Here is a 21,507-nt window from a genome sequence, read left to right as displayed (position 1 = left end):
CATCAGAGCAGATGAGACTTGGCCGAGATCATTAAGATCTTTTTTTGTACACTTCTGTGTATTCCTGCTACCTCTTCTGAATATCTTCTGCTTCTGTTAGGTCCATACCATTTCTGTCCTTTATTGTGCCCATCTTTGCATGAAATGTTTCCTTGGTGTCTCTAATTTTCTTGAAGAGATCTCTAGTGTTTCCCATTCTATTGTTTTCCTCTATTTCTTTGCATTGTTCACTTATCTCCCCTTGCTGTGCTTTGGGACTCTGTATTCAGATGGGTATCTCTTTCCTTTTCTCCTTTGCCCTTCACTTTTCTTCTTTTCTCAGCTATTTGTATAGTTAGTATTCATTGTCTCATATATTAAAAAGTTTTTTCTCCTGTGATAACAACTGTTAGGACCTACTCTCAGCAAATTTCCTGTGTTTCATACAGCAATGTTAACCATAGTCCTCATGTTGGATATTACATTCCTAGTACTTATCTGATAACTGGAAGTTTGTACCTTTTGACCACTTTCCTGCAATCCCTCCTCCCCCAATCCTCTGCCCCTAGTAACAGATCTGATCTTTTTTTCCTGTGAGTTTGGTTTTCTTGTTACTATTTTTTAAGATTCCACATATAAGAGAGATTATACGGTATATATGGCATTTTAATTTCTCTGACATATTTACTTAGCAGTGCTGTCAAGGTCCATCCATTTTGTCTCGAATGGCAGAATTTCCTTCATTTTTATGACTGATTAATACTTCTTTCTGTTTATATAGGGGGTATTAACTACGCCCCCTGTATATTAACTATACTATAAAGTGTGTCATACTTTATCCATCTTCCATTGATGGCCATTCTGGTTGTTTCCATATTTCTGTATCTTGGCTATTACATGTAATGCTGCAGTGAACGTGGAGTGCACATGTCCTATTGCAGACAGATTGTCTACCAGCTGAGCCACCAGGGAAGCCCAAGAATACTGGAGTGGGTAGCCTGTCCTTCTCCAGCAGATCTTCTGACCCAGCAATCGAACCCATTTCTCCTACATCGCAGGTGGATTCTTTACCAGCTGAGCCACCAGGGAAGCCCTTATATCCGTTTGAGTTAGTGTTTTTGTTTCCTTTGGATGAATACTCAGAAGTGGAATTGCTGAATCATGTGGTAGTTCTATTTTTAATTTTTTGAGGAACCTCCACAATGTTTTCCAAGGTGGCTGCTCCAATTTATGTTCCCATCAACAGTGTACTAGGGTTCCCATTTCTCTACATTCTCACCAACACTTGTTATTTCCTTTCATTTTGATAATAGCCACTCTAACAGGTGTGAGGTGCTATATCACTATGGTTTTGATTTGCATTTTCCCTCATGATTAGTGATGTTGAGCACCTTTTCATGTACTGGTTGGCCATTTGTGTGTCGTCTTTGGAAAAGTGCTCTTGAGTTTTTAGCTCTTGCATTGTCAGAGTTTTTATATAGGTCCATAGGTTGCCTTTTCATTTTGTCAATTGTTTCTTTTGCTGTGTAGAAACCTTTTAGTTTAATATAGACCTACTTATTATGTTGCCTTTTCTTCTGGCATCAACTCCAAAATCATTGCCAATACAAATATCAAAGTGCTTACTGTCTGTTTTCCTCATGGAGTTTTATGGTGTCAACTCTTATGTTCAAGTTTTTAGTCTGTCGTGAGTTGATTTTTGTGTATAGTGTAAGATAGTGGTGCAGTTTTATTCTTTTCCATTGCTTGTTGAATTTCCCCAACAGTATTTATTGAAGACACTGTCCTTTCTCCATTGTATATTCTTGGCTCCTTTGCTGTGAATTAGTTGACCATATGTGCTGGTGTTTTTTTCTGGGCTTGTTATTCTGTTCCATTGTCTGCTTTTTGCCAGTGCCATACTGTTTTCATTACTACAGCTTTCCTATGTAGTTTGAAAATGAGAGAACATGGTGCCTCCAGATTTGTTGTTCTTTTTCAAGACTGCTTGGGATAGTTGAGGGTCCTTCATGGTTCCACACAGATTTTAAGATTGTTCTATTTCTTTTTAAAATGCCATTGGAATCTTTTTCACATTTTACTGTTTTCTTTTTTTTTTAACTGAAGTATTACTGATTTATAATATTGTTAATTTCTGCTGTAAAGCACAGTGATTCAGTTACACACACACGTTTATATATGCATTCTTTTTTTAAGAGCACATTTTTATCTTTTAAATTTTATATTGAAGTATATTTGATTTACATTGTTGTATTAGTTTTAGGTGTACAGCCAAGTTATTTTTGTTATACACATACCTGTTCTTTTATTTTTTAATTGGGGTACAGTTGCTTTACAATTTTGTGTTCGTTTTGCTGTACAACAAAGTGAACAAACTGTGTATACATATATCCCTTCCCTCTTAGACCTCCGCCTCTCCCCACACCCCATCCATCTAGGTCACCACAGAGCACTGAGCTGAGTTCCCTGCTTGGTCATTCTGACTGATGAGAAGTGATAGCTCATTGTGGTTTTGATCTGCACTTTCTGTAATAATTGGTTATGTTGAGCATCTTTTCGTGTGCCTTTTGGCCATCTGTATGGGCTTCCTAGTGGCTCAGTGGTTAAAAAAAAAAAAAAAAAACTTTGCTTGCAATGCAGGAGTTTGCCTGCCAAGCAGGAAACATGGGTTCAATCTCTAGGTCAGGAAGATCACCTGGAAAAGGAAATGGCAACCTACTTCAATATTCTTGCCTGGGAAATCCTATGGACAGAGGAGCCTGGCAGACTACAGTCCATGGGGTCACAAAAGAGTTGGCTATGACTCAGTGACTAAACGACAATAGTTGTCTTCTTTGGAGAAATGTCTGTTTAGGTCTTCTGCCCATTTTTTGATTGGGTTGTTTTTTTGTTATTGAGCTTCATGAGCTGTTTATATATTTTGGAGATTAATCTTTTGTCAGTTGCTTCATTTCCAAATATTTCATTCCATTCTGAAGGTTGTCTTTTTGTCTCATTTATGGTTATCTTTGTGCAAAAAGCTTTTACATTTAATTAGGTCCCATTTGTTTAGTTTTGTTTTTATTTTCGTTAGGAGGTAGGTAAAAAAAAAAAATCTGCTGTGATTTATGTCAAAGAGTGTTCTGCATATGTTTTCCTCTGATAGTTTTATAGTGCCAGGTCTTATGTTTAGGTCTTTAATTCATTTGGAGTTTATTTTTGTGTATGCTGTTTTTGTTGTTGTTCAGTCTCTCAGTCATGTCTGACTCTTCGTGACCACATGGACTTCCTGCTGCCCGCCAGGCTTCCTTCTTCACTATCTCCCAGAGTTTGTTGAAACTCATGTCTGTTGAGTTGATGATGCAATCCAACCATCTCATCTTCCATCCTCCCCTTCTTATGCCCTCAGTCTTTCCCAGCATGAGGGTCTTTTCCAGTGAGTTGGCTCTTCACATCAGGTGGCCAAAGTACTGGAGCTTCAGCTTCACCATCAGTCTTTCCAGTGAATATTCGGAGCTGATTTCCATTAGGATTGGCTGGTTTGTTTTAATTGCTGTCCAAGGGACTCTCAAGAGTCTTCTGCAGCATCACAATTTGAAAGCATCAATTCTTAGACATTCAGTGTGGTGTTAGAGAATGTTCTCATTTCACTCTTTTACATATAGCTGTCCAGTTTTCCCAGCACTGCTTGTTGAAGAGACTGTCTTTTCTCCATTGTATATTCTTGCCTCCTTTGTCATAGATTAAGTGTGTAGCTTTATCTATGAGCTTTCTAGTCTGTTCCATTGGTCTATATTTCTGTTTTTGTGCCAGCACCACACTGTCTTGATGACTTAGCTTTATGCTATAGTCTGAAGTCAAGGAGCCTGATTCCTCCAGCTCCATTTTTCTTTCTCAAGCTTGCTTTGGCTATTTGGGATCTTTTCTGTTTCCATACAAATTATAAAATTTTTTGCTCTAATTCTGTGAAAAAATGCCATTGGTAATTTGATAGGGATTGCATTGAACCTGTAGATTATTTTGGGTAGTATAATCATTTTTGCAATATCAATTCTTCCGATACAAGAACGTGGACTATCTCACTATCTGTTTGGGTCATCTTTAATTTCTTTCATCAGTGTTTTATAGTTTTCTGAGTACAAGTTTTTACCTCCTTTGGTAGGTTTATTCCTAGGTATTTTATTCTTCTTGTTGCAATGATAAATGGGATTGTTTCCTTAATTTTTCTTTATGATCTTTTATTGTTAGTGTATAAGAACAAAACATTTCTGTGCATTGATTTTGTATTCTGCAACTTTACCAAGTTCATTGATTAGCTGTAGTAGTTTCCTGGTGGCATCTTTAGGATTTTCTATGTATACTATCATGTCATTGGCAAACAATGACAGTTTTACTTCTTCAATTTGAATTCCTTTTCTTTCTTTTTCTTCTCTGATTGCTGTGGCTAGGGCTTCCAAAACTATGTTGAATAATAGTGGTGAGAGTGGACACCTTTGCCTTGTTCCTGGTCTTAGAGGAAATGGTTTCAGTTTTTCACGATTGAGAATGATGTTTGCTGTGAACTTGTTGTGTATGGACTGTATTATGTTGAAGTAGGTTTCCTCTATGCCCACTTTCTGGAGATTTTTTTTTTTTTTTTTTTAGTCATAAATGGGTGTTGAGTTTTGTCAAAAGCTTTTTAAGCACCTATTGAGAGCATATGGTTTTTATTCTTCAGTTTGTTAATGTAGTATGTCACAGTGATTGATTTGCAGATATTGACAAATCCTTGCATCTCTGGGATAAATCCCACCTAATCATGGCATATGATCCTTTTGATGTATTGTTGGGTTGGTTTGATAGTATTTTGTTGAGGGTTTTTACATCTATATTCATCAGTGATATTGGCCTGTAATTTTCTTTTTCTGTGATATCTTTGTCTGGTTTTTGGTATCAGGGTGATGGTAGCCTTGTAAAGTGAGTTTGGGAGTGTTGCTTCCTCTACAGTTTTTTGGAAGAATTTGAGGAGGATGGGTGTTAATTTTCCTCTAAATTTTTAATAAAATTCACCTGTGAAGCCATGTGGTCCTGGACTTGTGTTTGTAAGGAGTTTTTAAGTCAGAGTTTCAATTTCAGTACTTGTGATTGGTCTGTTCATATTTTCTGTTTCTTCTTGGTCCAGTCTTGGGAGATTGTACCTTTCTAAGAATAGTCCATTTCTTCTAGACTGTTTATTTTCACTGGCATATAGTTGCTTGCAATAGTCTCTCATGATTTTTTATGTTTCTGTAGTGTTTGTTGTAACTTCTTTTTCATTTCTACTTTTATTGATTTGAGTGTTCTCCCTTTTTTTCTTGATGAGTTTGGCAAAGGTTGGGATTTGATAATATCGCAAAAGCACCTCTCTACCACCTTGTTGTGGCTTCTTCTTTTCTTTGAAAATATCTTTTTTTGGTAGGTTCTATTTTTTGTCAATGTTTGCTCAGCAGTTGTGATTTTTTTTAATTAAAAAATTTTAACAGCAATAACATTTTGTATTGGGGTCTAGCTGATTAACAGTGTTTTGGTAGTTTCAGGTGAACAGTGAAGGGACTCGGCCATACACACACATGTATCCATTCTCCCCCAGACTCCCCTCCCGTCCAGGCTGCCACATAACATTGAGCAAGTTCCATGTGCTCTACAGTAGGTTTTTGTTGGTTCTCCATTTTAAATATAGCAGCATGTACACGACCTTCCCAAAGTCTCTATCCCGTCCACCTGGCAACCATAAGTTCATTTTCGAAGTCTGTGAGTCTCTCTCCTGTTTTGTAAGTTAGTTCATTTGTATAATTTCTTTTTAGATTCCACATATAAGAGATGTCATATGATATTTCTCCTCTGTCTGACTTACTTCACTCCATATGACACTCTCTAGGTCCATCCATATTGCTGCAAATGGCATTATTTCATTGCTTTTAATAGCTGAGTAATATTCCATTGTATATATGTACCACATCTTCTTTATCCATTTCTCTGTCGATGGACATTTAGGTTGCTTCCATGTCTTGGCTGTTGTAAACCATGCTGCAGTGAACATTGGGATGCATTTATCTTTTCACGCCATGTTTTTCTCTGGATATATGCCCTGGAGTGGGATTATGGTCATATGGTGGCTCTATTTTTCGTTTTTTAAGGAACATCCATACTGTTCTCCATAGTGGCTATACCAATTTACATTGCCACCAACAATGCAGAGAAGGGTTCCCTCCTGTCCACACCCTCTGCAACATTTGTTGTTTGTGGATTTTATGATGATAGCCATTCTGACAGGTGTGAGGTGATATCTCCTTGTAGCTTTGATTTGCATTTCTCTAATAACATGATGTTGAACATCTTTTCATGTGTTTATTGGCCATTTGTATGTATTCTTTGGAGAAATGTCTATTCAGGTCTTCTGCCCATTTTTTGGTGCTATTTCATAAGCTGTTTGTAAATTTTGGAGATTAATCCCTTATCAGTCACATCCTTTGCAAATATTTTCTCCTAATCTGTGGGTTGTCTTTTTGTTTATTTTCTTTGCTATGCAAAAGCTTTTGAGTTTAAGTAGGTCTCATTTATTTATTTTTGCTTTTATTTCCATTATTCTGGGAGATGGATCAAAAAAGATGTTGCTGTGATTTATGTCAGAGGGTGTTTTGCCTATGTGTTCCTCTAGGTATTTTATACTGTCTGGTCGGACATTTAGGTCTTTAATTCATTTTGAGCTTATTTTTGTGTATGGAGTTAAGGAATGATCTAACTTCTTTACATGTGGCCATCCAGTTTTCCCTAGCACTGTTTGTTGAAGAGACTGTCTTTCCAACACTGTGTAGTCTTGCCTCCATTGTCATAGGTTCGTTGGCCATAGGTGCATGGGCTTATTTCTGAGTTTTCTGTCCTGTTCCATTGATCTATGTTTCTATTTTTGTGCCAGTACCATACTGTTTTGATGGCTGTGAGTTTGTAGTTTAGTCTGAAGTTAGGGAGCCTGATTCCTATGGCTCCATTTTTCTTTTTCAAGATTGCTCTGGCTACTCAGGGTCAGGTCTCCAGTACAAATTTTGAGGATTTTTTTGTTTTAGTTCTATGGAAAATGCCATTGGTAATTTGATAGGGATTGCATTGAATCTGTAGATTGCCTTGGATAGTACAGTCATTTTGACAGTATGGATTCTTCCAATCCACAAACTTGGTATATCTTTCCATCTGTTTATGTTTTCTTCAGGTTCTTTCATCAGCATCTTAGTTTTTGAAATAAAGGTCTTTTGTCTCCTTAGGTATGTTTATTCCTAGGTATTTTATTCTTTTTGATGCAGTGGTAAATGGAATTGCTTCTTGAATTTCTCTTTATGATCTTTCATTGTTAGTGTATAGGAATGCAGCATATTTCTGTGTGTTAATTTTGTAACCTCCAACTTTACCATATTCGTTGATGAGTTCTAGTTGTGTTCTGGTAGCATCTCTAGGGTCTTCTTTGTACAGTATGATGTCATCTGCAAACAGTGACAGTTTAACTTCTTTCCCAGTTTGGACTCCCTTTACTTCTTTTTCTTCTCTGATTGCTACAGCTTGGACGTCCAAAACTGCGTTGAAAAAAGTGGTGACAGTGCATATCCTTGTCTTGTTCCTGATATTAGAGGAAATGCTTTCAGCTTTCCAGCACTGGATATGATGCTAGCTGTAGGTCTGGCGGTTTGTCGTGTGTGCTGTGCTTAGTTGCTCAGTGTGTCCCGACTCTACAACCTCATGAACTATCGCCCGCCAGGCTCCTCTGTCCATGGGGATTCTCCAGGTAACTGGCCTTTGTTATGTTGAGGTATGTGCACTCTATGCCCACTTTCTGGAGAGTTTCTTTTTATCATAAACGGGTGCTGAATTTTGTCAAAAATTTTTTCTGTGTCTTTGAAATGATCATATCCAATTTGTTGATACGGTGTATCCCATTGATTGATTTGTAGATGTTGAAAAATCTTTGCATCCTAGGGTTGAATCCCACTTGATCATAGTGTATGATCTTTTTAATGTATTGTTGGATACAGATTGCTGGTATTTTGTTGAGAATTTTTACATCTATGTTCATCAGTGATATTGGCCTGTAATTTTCTTTTTTTCTGGTATCTTTGTCTGGTTTTAGGATAAGGGTGATGGTGGCCTCATAAAATGAGTTGGGAAGTTTTCTTCCTCTGTGACTTTTTGGGACAGTTTCCGAAGGATAGGTGTTAACTCTTCTCTAAATATTTGATAAAATTCACCTGTGAAGCAGTCAGGTCATGGACTTTCATTTGCTGGGAGGTTTTTAATTATGGTTTCAATTTCAGTGATTGTGATTGGTCTGTTCATATTTTCTATTTCCTCCTGGTTCAGTCTTGGGAGATTGTACCTTTCTAAGAATAGTCCCATTTCTTCTAGATTGTTTATTTTCACTGGCATATAGTTGCTTGCAATAGTCTCTTACAATTTTTTATATTTCTGTAGTGTTTGTTGTAACTTCTTTTTCATTTCTACTTTTATTGATTTGAGTCTTCTCCCTTTTTTTCTTGCTGAGTCTGGCTAAAGGTTGGGATTTGATAATATCACAAAAGCACCTCTCCTACCATCTTGTTGTGGCTTCTTCTTTTCTTTGAAAATACCTTTTTTGTTGGATTCTAGTATTTTTTGTCACTGGTTGCTCAACAGTTTTGATTCTGATGTTTTCATGAGAGGAGGTAAGCTCAGGCCCTTCTGTTCCACCATCTCGCAGAGATCTCTCTCCATTGGAATTTTGATAGGAATTGTAATGGATCTGTCAATTACTTTGGGTAGTATGAACATTTTAATGGTATTAATTTTTCCAATCCTTGAGCATAGAATATCTTTCCATTTATTTGTGTGTTTAATTTCTTTCATCAATGTCTTATGGTTTTCACTGTGCAGGACTTTCACCTTCTTGTTTAAGAATAATCCTTGGTATTTTTTTTCCTTTTAATGTGGTCGTAAATTGTTTTCTTAATTTCTGTTTATGATAGCTCATTATCAGTGTATGTTTTGAAACACTGCAGAACACCATGTATTGATTTTTTTTGTCCTGCAACTTTACTGAATTCATTTATTTTTTTTTTTTTTTGGTGGAGACTTTAGAGCTTTTTGTGTATAATATCATGTCATGTTCAAATAGTGACAATTTTACTTCTTTCTTTCTGAGTTGGATACCTTTTCTTGCCTGATTGCTTGTGGCTAGAACTTCCAATACTACATTGAGTAAAAGTGTCAAGAGTGTGCATCCTTGTTGTGTTCCTAATCTTAGAGGAAAAGCTGTCAGCTTTTCACCATTGAATCTGATATTAGCTATGGGCTTGGCATATATGATCTGTATTATGTTGGGGTATGCTTCTTCTGTACTTACTTTGCTGAGGGTTTTTCATCACAAATGTTGAAGTTTTTCAGTTGCTTTTTCTGTATCTATTGATGTGATCATGAGTTTTATCCTTCATTTGTTGATATGGTGTATCACACTGATGGATTTGCAGATGTTGGACCATTTTTCTATCCCTGAAGTAAGCTCCACTTGATCATGGTGTATTATCTTTTTAATGTATTGTTGAATTCAATTTGCTAATATTTTGGTGAGCATTTCTTATCTGTGTACATTAGGGGTATTGGCCTTTAATTTTCTTTTGGTGTCCTTGTTTTGGTAGGATAATGCTCTGTCTCCTTTATACTTTAATAAAACTTTATTATACAAAAGCTCTGAGTGATCAAGTCTCATCTCTGGCCCTGGATTGAATTCTTCTCCTCTGGAGGCCAAGAATCCCGGCATCTTTGCATGGTTCAGCAACAACCTTTCAGTAGCTTGATAGGGATTGTGTTGAATCTATAGATTGCTCTGGGTAGTATACTAATTTTCACTATATTGATTTTTCCAATCCACAAACATGGTATATTTCTCCATCTATTTGTGTCATCTTTGATTTCTTTCATCAGTGTTTTATAGTTTTCAATATATAGGTCTTTTGTTTCTTTGGGTAAATTTATTCCTAAGTGTTTTATTCTTTTCATTGCAGTGGTGAATGGGATTATTTCTTTTGATTTTCTGGAAGGAAGATCTGTCCATTGATGAAAATAGGATATAAAGTCTCCTATTATAATTGTGTTGCTGTCTGTTTCTTCCTTTAGGTCTGTTAATATTTGTTTTATAAATTTATTTGCTCCTATGTTAGGTGTATAAATATTTACACATATTATATCCTCTTGTTGGGTTGACTTGTTTATCATTATGCAATGTCATTCATTGTCTGTTGTTTTAAAGTCTATTTTGTCCCATAGAAGTATAGCTACCTCGGCTTTCTATTGATTTTTGTTTGCATGGAAAATGTGTTTCCATCCCTTTACTTTCAGTCTGTGTATATTCCTACATCTGAAATGGGTCTCTTGTAGGCAGCACGTCAATGGGTGTTATGTATTCATCCACTCAGCCACTCATTGTCTTTTGATTGTAGAATTGAGTACATTTACATTTTAAGTAACTATTGATAGGTATGTACTTATTTCCATTTTAATTGTTTTTGTCTGTTTTGTAGTCCCTCTGTTCCTTTATTTTCATGCTTTCTTCCTTTGTGGTTTGATGATTTTCTTTAGTAGTATGCTTACATTTCTTTCTTTTTGCGTATCTGCTGCTGCTGCTAAGTCACTTCAGTCATGTCCGACTCTGTGTGACCCCATAGACAGCAGCCCACCAGGCTCCCCCATCCCTGGGATTCTCCAGGCAAGAACACCAGAGTGGGTTGCCATTTCCTTCTCCAATGCGTGAAAGTGAAAAGTGAAAGGGAAGTCGCCCAGTCGTGTCCGACTTTTAGCGACCCCATGGACTGCAGCCCACCAGGCTCCTCCATCCATGGGATTTTCCAGGCAAGAGTACTGGAGTGGGGTGCCATTGCCTTCTCTTATGGGCTTATTCTTTACCTTGAGGCTTATGTATAACAACATAACAGTCTATTTAAAATTGATAACAAGTTTGATCCCATTCAGAAGCTCTACACTTTTACTCTTCCCTCCATGTTACATTTCTTTGCTTGTGTGTACTTGCATGCGTGCTAAGTTGCCTCAGTCGTGTTCAACTCTTTGCAACCCTGTGGACTCCTCTGTCCATGCCAGGTTCCTCTGTCCATGGGATTCTTCAGGCAAGAATACTGGAGTGGGTTGCCATACCTTCTTCCGGGGATCTTCCCAACCCAGGGATAGAACCCACGTCTCTTGTGTCTCCTGCATTGGCAGGCAGATTCTTTTCCACTAGCACCATCTGGGAAGCCTCTTCTTGCGTATGTCCTTAACTAATTACTGTAGTTAGTTATTTTTAGTACTTTTAACTTTTATGCTAGCTTTATAAGTTAATAATCTACCACCTTTGCTATGTATTTGTAAATCTTTACCAGTGACACATACTTTTGTAGATTTTCCTGTTGGTAAATTAGTGCCCTTTCCATTGAGCTTAAAGAAGTCTTTATTATTTCTTGTAAGGTGAGTTTAGTGGTGATGAACTCCTTTAGCTTTTGCTTCTCTGGAGAACTGTTATCTGTATTCTTCACTTCTCAAGTAGAACTTTGCTGGGTGGAGTATTCTTAGTGGGAAGTTTTTTTTTTTTTAACTTTTAGCACTTAGGAAAATCAAGGCATTTCCTTCTGGCCTGCAAAGTTTTAGCTGAAAAATCTGCTGGTAATCTTATGGGTTTTTTTGGGTAACAAGTTGTTTTTTCTTGCTGTTTTAAAGATTCTCTCCTTATCTTTAACTTTTGCCACTTTAACTATAATGTGTCTTGGCATGGATTTCTTTGCATTCATCTTATTTGGAACTCTTTCAGGTTCCCAGCAGGATTTTCTTTTTTATGGCTAAATAATATTCCATTGTATGTATGTGTTTGCACATTTTCCTTATCCATTTATTTGTTGATGGGCACTTATGTTGTTCCCATGTCTTGGCTATTGTAAATAATGCTCCAGTGAACATGGGGTGCAGATATCTCCTCATAAAATGTTTTCATTTCCTTTGAATACATTCCCAGAAGTAGAATTGCTATAGCACATGGTAGTTCTATTTTTTATTTCTTGAAGAATCTTTATATTTTTTTTTTCCGTAGTGACTGGACCAATTTACAGTATGGGGCAACAGCTTTAGTGCAGATGACCATATGCAAATGAATGCTTGCTGAAAATTACCAGTTTTAATTACCACAGGCTAAGCTTTGTAACCTGACTGCATAGGCAGCTGCTGGCTTGTATGAGGATCACAGGGAGCCTTTCAGGCCCCTCCTCCCAGTAAAACCAGTTCCAATTCCCAGATGCCTGAAATTCTATCATTTAGGGCTTTCTGATCTCTTAAAATTCATGTATCCTTGGACAGAAGCAGTAAATCTTTGTCTACTTATCAACTGCACTCCATTCCCAAGCATTTACTGAATATCTCCTGTATGAGTGGTGGTCACTGGGTAGACCATTGGCTTTAACAGTTTTTTGCTCGCATACTTCCTAAAGCAGTTTTGAAAATCTTCATATCTCATACATCTAAAATTTGACAACTAAACTTCTCATACTAATAAATTTAAATATCTATAAAGGGCATAATTTTGATATAAATACTGAAATTTAAAAAGAAAGCTCTTTCATCACTCCTTTAAATGTATCCAAGTAAATCTAATTACTGTGATGGTTTGATATACCATAAAATACACAAGCAGGCTCTTTTTTAACAGTTGGAAAATCTGCATCATTTTTCTCCTTTGAACCCTTGTTTCCCTTCCCTTTCTCCAGAAAATGTTATCCTAACATAATACATTTTTCTTTGCTTGTACTGTGTTAGTGATTTGCACAACAAAAATAATTAACATAAATTTAAATTCGTTTTGAAAAAATTTCCTGTGATCTTAAAAGCACTAAATGTTATGGTTTGCACAGGACTGGATAGTTATCATCTTTATTAATAATACACAGTTGATCAAGCTGATAAATACTCGACACATTTTAACTATTGAGAAAGTAAAAGTATCATGTCATAGGATTGATTCAAGGAGATAGTTTTTTTCAATTAACTTAAGTACCCTAAGATGAACATTGCTTATTGTAAAAATGAATCATCATCCTATATTTTTATACTTATAGGTACAGTGCCTGGAAAGTCTTGCTCACAAAAATAATTAAATGGGAATGGAAAGGATTTTGTTATAGCAACATCACTCAATCCTCTGAACTCTTTCTGAGTTACATGCCAACAATCACATAGTAATCTGTCATCACTTTGTTTTAATGTTTTATTTTAGAATTGTTTTAGATTTATAGAAGTTACAAAGCGCGTATAGAGAATTTCTGAATATCCCTCACCTAGTCTCACTGTTGTTAACATCTTCCATAACCCTGTACATTCATCACAACTGAGAAACCTGCACTGGTACTCTACTATTAATTAAGCTCCATCAGTCCTTTCTTTAATGATGAATCAGCTGCTAACTCAGTTTGGTATTTCTTCAGTTTTGTTGAAAGCACAGAATTAGAAACATCTGACTTGTGAAAGGATTTGTCATCCAGCCTTTGCCTTTCTTGTTTCCTGGAAAGTATATCAAAAAAGGCTTTACTAAGACTTACTATGTAATTGTTGATTATACGTGTTTCTCTTTTACTTGTCAAATTTGATACACTCAAATTGTTAGGAGAACCAGAATAGCGATAATTTTAATAGATCTTTGCTAATACCATGTTTCTTAATAAAATGCTTTCTGTCTTATCATTTATATAAACACCTTGGAGCATCAAATTTAGCTCATTTAATTTATAGAAAATATTCCAGGTTAGCCATGTAACCTAAATGCGAAACCAGTCCTTATTTTTAAAGTACTTAGTAAAACTAGACCTTACTTTTCAATGTCAGTAAAAAATGTTAATATGTTAATGAATTTGAGTATTAAAAGGGCAAATGGATAGGGCACGGGCCTTGCCCTGAATTTACTGTCCAGATCCTTCCTTCAGGAAGGCATAGCCATTTATATTTCTCACCCCCTACTTTCTTGATTTGCTTCCATTAGACCATCCTTCAGGAGTGATGTCCTTTTTGATAATAATTGGGGGAAGAAAAAAAAGTGAAGTACCTTAAACAAAAATTGCCATTGTGCTCACCTTGCTCACTCGACAATATATCTGAATATAAAATAAATCCCCAAATGAGCCAAAATATCCGTTTCTAATACACACCTCATCCTTAAGAGAAATGAAAGACTGAGAAAGGCACGTACCCCTACTGGAAGGGTGGTGCGCCACACAATATCCACTCTTGGGAACTGAGAAGTGGCTGTGAGGGGAGGCCCAGCATGAAGCCTTGATTGCTGCTTAGATCACTCTTAGGACTGATCCATTTCAGGAAGAGGTAAATACTTGATGAAGCTGAGGATCTGGAGAGTAATTAAACCTCTCTACACAACATACCCTTGCAAGGCTCTTGGAAACCCCAGGGTGTACATCCTTCAATGTGAATGACGCCAGAAAGAGGCCCAGGAGCCTGCCAAGATTCATGCCCACTGCTGGGGATTGGAGCATTTCAAGGGGGCAGATCAGCTCACCAACAGCCCCCATATGGAGGCTTCTCCAAGGCGGGTCTTAGTGAAAGAAAGTGGGAGAATCTTACCTCATGAGCTGGGGAGGCTTGGAGGGTGATGGTCCTTGGTCTGCTTTTTTGGCTCTTTGACAACTAAGTACCCAGAGTAGTTTGTTTTTTCCTCTCAGATGTGAATACTGTACAGGCATCTAGAAAGTGAAGACCCTGAATTAAGAGACATTTACTTGGTCTACAGTTATACAAGTGTTTCTGTTGTAAATTATCACTGTTAAGTTTTGCCTTTAAGTAGCTTTTTTTTTTTTTTTTAAGATTCTGAAGTGATGAAAATACAATTTAGCACTCTGTATGGAATGCTTGGGCTTGAATGCAGGCCTGCAGCCCCCAAATGCTGAGAGCTGGTAGTGGTTTAGTTTTCTGTTTTCTCTTGAGTATTATGGGCGAGGCTTTCTTTTCACCTGTCTGTTGGAAAAGCCCAGATTCACATGGCCTCCACCTGTGCGGGCCTCATACTGACTCTTCTGTTTGTGTAAGAAGAAGCAGGGAGAAGTCAGCAAGGCCGCCAGCGCCGACAGCACGACCGAGGGCACACCAGCCGACGGCTTCACCGTGCTCTCCACCAAGAGCCTCTTCCTCGGCCAGAAGGTAGGCCAGCGCTCTCCCCAGTCTGCTCACGTGCCCTGGGACTGAAGGGTGCCTCTCCCAGCAGAAAACCTGCCTGCGGACCACTTCTGGCCTTGTGGGCTGGCAGAGAGAGTAGGGGCGGGCAGCTTTAGGAACCAACTCGGGGAGGGCTGGGCCAGGTGCTGAGGGGAGATTGGCAGGTGGGGAGAGGAGATGTGGTGAAGAAGAGGGACAGGAGCTCCTGTGGGGCTGGAGATACCCTGGGCTCGGTCTGTGGAAGGAGCTGCGTACATGGGAGGACCTGGCCATCCTATAATCTTGGCCAGAAAGTAAAACCAGGGCCTGGAAAGAGAAAGATCTAGCTGGCAGCCCAGGCATTCTGGTGGATACTGGAGGTGGAGCCTTGATCCAGGGGCCGAGATTGTCGCTAGACACACCGTGCCACCTGAGGAGTCCTCAAGCCAGTTGTTTGTTTGTTTTCACCGTGGGCAGTGTGTTTTCGGCTGCCCCAGTGGTGTAAATTTGCCAGGACACTACATGGTTTTGTAACAGATGATTCACTTTTGTTGAAAATAAAAATGATGCAAAGGCTTTTAAGACCTCAGAAGGAGGGTTAAATTTCTCTGTTAACACCAAAAAAGGGGGTGGAGAGACAGTGGGAATTACTTGGCTGATTTTTTTTTTTTTTTAATCCTACATTAAAAAGTATTAAAGGCATAGATTTGAACTTCCACGTAAATTGCATTTAGTTTGAATGTGGTAAACAACTTGGTCCTGAAGCTGCATCATTTTTAAAAGCTCACCGTCAGTTTTCTTTTGCATCTCAGTGACACAGTCCTCCTGCTCACTTCATTGCAAGCCTCCTCCTCCTCCTCCCGCTTCCTGTCACTAATTGCACTCAGGCTCTCATGATGCAATTCCTGTGGTGGACTCTGTGTTCCAGCAAATAACCATTACAGTGTACATTTTATAACCATTGTCTGTATTTTGTATGCATTTTTCAAAGGGAAAATATACGCAGCACTAGTTGTCATCTTAAGGTCTGGGGCTTTGAAAGTTTGTGTAAAATATTTTTTATTGATAAAATTTCAGCACAGCAGTGAAGGCAACCACCTGGGTTTACTTTCACCCTTTAACCTGTCCTTTGGGTAATATATTGAAAGTTAATGTGACCTGTCACCCAGATTGCTTTCGTTTGAACTAAAGTGTGAAAACGCTCTGCAATTTAAGGACTAGCTCCAGTGTGCTTTAGATCCCCAATGCTATTAGCCGGGACTTGGAAGCCTGTTAAACAGGTACAACAGTTCAGCCCAGGGGCCACCCTCTCCCTCACTCCTTCCCCTGCCCCACCCTTGGGTGCCTCTCCCTTCCCTGTGTTCTTCTTGCTCACTCCTGCTGTTTACTCCAAAACCAGCCTCAGATCGGAACTCCTTGCACCCCCTTGCAGGATCCCTACAGTGGCAGTACTTGGCCATACGGCACCTGTGTACACATAAAAATGCTCTTCTTGGCCATGGGATCAGGGCCTCATGTGCTACATATGAGGCCTGGGAGGGAGCCAGCAAAGGCTGTAGATTCATGGCTAGCACTGCTGTGACCGAGCAGCGCCACCTGCTCCATGATGGGTATAGTCTGGCCTCTGACCTCAGGGCAGCACCACAGGCAGGAAAGTACCAGAAAGTACAAATCCAGTGAACACTTACTACACCTGACTTAGGTTGGAAGGGGAAGTCCAAAATGCTGTAGAGAGGCACTGATACTCTAGAGTAATTTACAGGTGTGTTATCTAATACTATATAGGAAATACAGGAAGAAGGAAGCAGTGGGCTTGATAGTAAAGCTAACGTGGCTGTTTGATATCTTGACTTTTGGAGGGAAAGCCTGAAAGGATGGGCTGAGCTGGAGCCCAGTGTAACATGGTCAGCTGTGAGAGAAGGGGCTGAGTGCAGAGCCGGAAGAAACACCCACCTTCTTTCCCGTCCAGCTTCATGACCCGAGATACACACATCCAGGATGAGCTACCCCAGACCCAGTCCTGTAGGCACCCTTTAGCAGAGTAAACTGTGTCTCCCCAAAAGTGCTGTCACAGAGTAAATCAGCATCTCAAGTCAGCCGGGGCACCCTCTTAGAAAATAGTGTCTTTGGAACCCTGAGCCCCTGCAGCGTGAGAAAGGGAGTAAATGTTCCTAGTTAGCAGCATTACTTTGAAGCAGTACTTTCTGGCCCTCTGTTAGTTTTTACTGTTGGGTGCAAATCATGGCATTTAGTGCAAAAGGGGCCTGAGTTGTCAGACTGACACACAGGAATTTTCACACAAAGCACATTTTAAAATGTCATTAGTACAGGCATTAATTCTGACCTGGATTTTTGGAAATGTTTCAGAGAGGGTACTTCACAGTGATGGCTGTATGGTACCCTATGTTCTACGAGTCTTATTTTCCACCCGTGACGATGACACCAGCGCTAGACTAGTGCAGGCGAGCTGAGGTCAGAAGGGTGGTGCTGTGCTCACTGCAGTCCCGACAGGCATGGTTGCTAAGCTACTCACAGGAGAAGCTGGCCCAGGGCTTAGGAACCGGGGCTCTAATTGTTGATGATGTATTTCACATACAGCTGTCTCAGGAGTAATCACTCTCATTATTCTTTGATTTTACCCAGTGTTCACACACATTGTTGAATTGTTTTCAAAAGGGAAACAGTGCTGCGAATCCGAGTTGACTAGATGTGTTTGCTTTGTGATTCAGTGGAGATTCTCAGCGTCTTTTCAGAGATTTAAAAAGCTTTGTGTTCAAAAGCAGTACCTCCAAGGTGTATTATAAATCTTCGTCAGTGGTGGTAAGTGATGTGGACTTCCCTGGAAGAGTCAGTGTTACTAGAAGCGGCTGGGAAGGCAGTGTCAGGAGGGCTTGTGTGCGTGCCCTCCCCGCCCACACCGCACACTATCAGGATTGCAGCCAAACCCCTGTAGGCTGCTTGAGGCAGGGGTAGGCACCAGGGGTTTTCTTCCTCGGATCCAGACACCCTAGTCCTGGGGGCTAGGGAATAGTGAAGAGAGAGAGGGCTCTTGAAGCAGCAACATGGAGGAAAGGCCCACCACCACCCGCTTCCATCCTATGGCAGACGGTTGGCTTCTGAGACAGTTTAGGGCACGGGCGATCCCATGCTTTTCCTCCGGCAGTGTCCTGAGCCCTTATCCTCGGGTGGCCCATGCTAGCCTGAAACGCATCAGATGCCACCACCAGGCCTGAGCCTCTGGGGGATTCGGACCAGGCATACCTGCAGGCTGGGCAGCATAGCACAGAGGAGGAAGCCCCTTCACCTGAGAGGCCGGGGCGGGAGTGGGTCCTGAAGCAGGCCCCGGGGACACGTTGTGCTCTGTGAGGAGGTGGAGACAATTCTGTGGAGGACCTCTGCCTCTCCATCCACCTTAGTTGAAGTGGACCCTGGGGACAGGAGAAGAGTTCCATTTTATGTGGCGGATACAGGGAAAGAAGTCTTCTTCCTTGTCCATTGTAAGGGAATGAGAGAGACAAAGCTTGGACTATGACAGTCTATACTCAGTGAGTCACTCAGATAATCTTTAATATTGTTATTCCCTAAAATTGAATTTCTGATCACATATGTTAAAAATAAAAAAAAAGGATTGTACTGCTTCCTTTAGCCAAGGAGGTCATGTCAAGATATCCCAGATGTCCTTCCAGTAGCCCCAAGCCACCAGCTCCTTCCTTACCACAGGCAGGCTGCCTCCCAGCCAGTTCCTGGATGGCCAGGTCAGCTCTGAGCCACCCCAGGTCCCAGCCAGGACAAGGGAAATTTCTGAGCTCTGACCTCTCCATATCCCTGCTTTCAGGGAAGCAGTTTGTTCATCTCATCACAGAGTTGTGTCTGGATGTTTGATGTTCAATCCCAGCTCTGTTTGTGGGCCTACAGAGACCCGAGCACTGTCTTAGACATTGGATGGCCCTCTCTCTGCCTTCAAGGAGCTTACACCTTAACGAGTTCACATCAGAAGTAGACAACAAGGATTCACTAGGCATAACTCCTCGAGGGAAGACTGGGGACCCTAGACATCAGAGGCTGGCTCCAGCAGAGCCCAGTGACCTGGGCATCATCAGGTCCCCAGGGTGGAGGAGATCCTGAAGGACCCTTGGCTCAGTCCCCTTTCCCCAGCCCCATAGCCAGGTGGGCCCCCCTTTCTGCTGTATACCTGGTGATGCTCTTTGGTTACTTTCTCCAGTGGCCAGTAGTCTTCACAGATATTTTAAATTCACCATTCTGGGATTTAAAACTTAGTTTTCCATCTTTCCCAATATTAAGGAAGTGGTCATCTTACTCACATTCCAAAATCATTAACAAGCCTCCCCACTCCCAGAAAATCAGACTCAACTTGGGAATGTTCACAGTGCCCCAGACATCTGATTTCCCAGCCCACAAACACCCCTGCTCTGCCATGTGCTTCAGACAGCTGGGCATCCCTTTGGGTGAGAGGCCCAAGAGGATTTGACCCGGGGTGGGTCTTGGGGGGGCGGTCCTGGGACCTCCTACTACTGGACATCTATTCTGGGCCTGCCAGGCCTGTTGGCATATGTCCTCTGCACATCCAGATCCTTTCCAGGCATGTGCATGCGCAGCCTCTACTTGTCCTCCTGTCCAGGGGAGCTTCTGTCCCTGTTCGTGATCAGATGATCAGATCACTGTCGGCTTCTGCACCTGGTCCAGCCTGCCCAAGCCAAGCTGAGTGCCCATGTACCTTTCCAGAGTGCCTGAAGCAATCTGTCCTCTCCCCTCCCCATTCCTCTCCCCGACACAAACACGGACTGGGCCTCCCCCAGGCACAAACATTTTTAAGAGCAATACTGTTTTGTGGCTCAGCCCCTCACCCTGAGGACTTCTGCTGAGCCTGGCACCTGGCAGAACAGAGTTGGGAAATCAAGGCTCGGATGTGGGTGAGACTGAAGGTGCACTTGGTTCGCTAGGGCTTTTCCATGCTAGGGGCAGTGGCTGCCTGACAGGCAGGATTCTGTGATTCCAAGAAGGGGCTGCTTCCACTCAGAGGGAAGGTGAGCCCAGAGAGAACTCGGAATTCTGTTTGCAACCTCTCCCTCACTTCAGCAAGGCCCTGAAGCCCTATGGTTTCCCCAGAACACCCCTCTCCCTAAAGAGCAGGGGGCAGTTCTCCCCAGGCAGAGGCAGAGACAGGGAGAATCTACCAGGGTCTCCCTGGCTAGTTGAATCAGAGCCCATGGAAATAGCTGATTTTCCATTGAGGCATTTCTGAATACAAATCCAGAAGCATCTATACAATTGGGGGGAAAAACAGCATGAGTTTTAAAGATTTAAACATGTATGACTTTAAAACAAACCAAAAAAAAAAAAAAATCTCCCAGATGTCTTTAAAGCGTATTCACCCATAAAACCAAGTGGACTGTTTCCCCTGCTCACCCCCCCTTTCTCCTTTCCATTCCTCCTGCTAGAACCTCCTGCTGCTTCACACAGTGTGAGTTTTTATTTTCGGTGGAGGGAGCAGGGAATATTGGCTTAATTTGAGCTTTTATAAACAGCTTTTGCTTGATGTCATATGCAATACGTACATGATACATAATCAAACCCTTTGCCTTGTCCTGAAGCTTCACTTGCCTTACTCTGAGATCACACCCCACCCACACCCCTTCCCCTTGAGCACAACCATGAGTATCCTCGCCCCGATGCCATCCCCTTCTGTGCCTCTGTCCTGGCACCAGGGCCCACATATGCTTCTGAGTGGGTCAGTATGTGAGGTTGCCTCAGTGGGCATCCTCCAGCTGCAGGAACATCAGGGCCCCCGATCACCCTGCAGTGCTGAGAATCACACCGCAGAAAGTGTAAGTGGAGAGAACTTGGGCTTCTTCTCCCTTTGAGCCCTAACTAAAGATGGGCCTCCCTTCACTGTGGTGAGGTCTAGCCAGGGTCCTTCCCTGGCCATAAGACCAGTTCATTTCCACAACTTTTAGTCTAAGCAGGTCCCTGTTTTGAGAATCTGCTTATTGCTTCTGGGAATCAGAAATGGGGGGCAATATTTCTATAGCTTATAGAATGCCAGGGTTTGGTTTGTTTGTTTAGTTTTGTTTGCACAAAATGGTCTGGCCCCAGAAATTCAGTCACTTGGAGCTTGTGGCCAGGAGCATCCCGGCCGAGTGTCCGCACACGGCCCTTTCCTGGGGGGTGAACGCCTGCCCCACCTGGGCCCAGGGGGTGTGGTCAGCTCCCCGAGCCAGGCTTGCAGTTTGTCTTGGTCAGCAGCTCCTCTGGGGGCCGCTTGGGCATGGCTCTCTGTGCAGCTGGTCGGAATTTCTGTCACTGAAGAACAGCCATCTTCCC

General features: G+C 41.0%; 1 protein-coding gene across 5 annotated transcripts in view; it reads left to right on the top strand.

Moving 5' to 3' along the window:
- The window catches only part of MACROH2A1 (macroH2A.1 histone), an 81,739-nt gene that overhangs the window by 40,969 nt on the left and 19,263 nt on the right, over positions 1-21,507 (top strand). For 3 of the 5 annotated variants that reach the window (XM_070374377.1, XM_070374379.1, XM_070374376.1), the window contains exon 5: positions 15,061-15,171. In XM_070374377.1, coding sequence (XP_070230478.1) covers positions 15,061-15,171 — 111 coding nt within the window. The remainder of the gene's footprint in view (positions 1-15,060; positions 15,172-21,507) is intronic. The other 2 variants (XM_070374380.1, XM_070374378.1) reach the window with 1 other exon arrangement.

Source organism: Bos mutus, chromosome 7 (assembly GCF_027580195.1).
Source record: "Bos mutus isolate GX-2022 chromosome 7, NWIPB_WYAK_1.1, whole genome shotgun sequence".
Classification (NCBI taxonomy): Eukaryota; Metazoa; Chordata; class Mammalia; order Artiodactyla; family Bovidae; genus Bos; species Bos mutus.
This window is presented reverse-complemented; position numbering and strand designations above follow the sequence as displayed.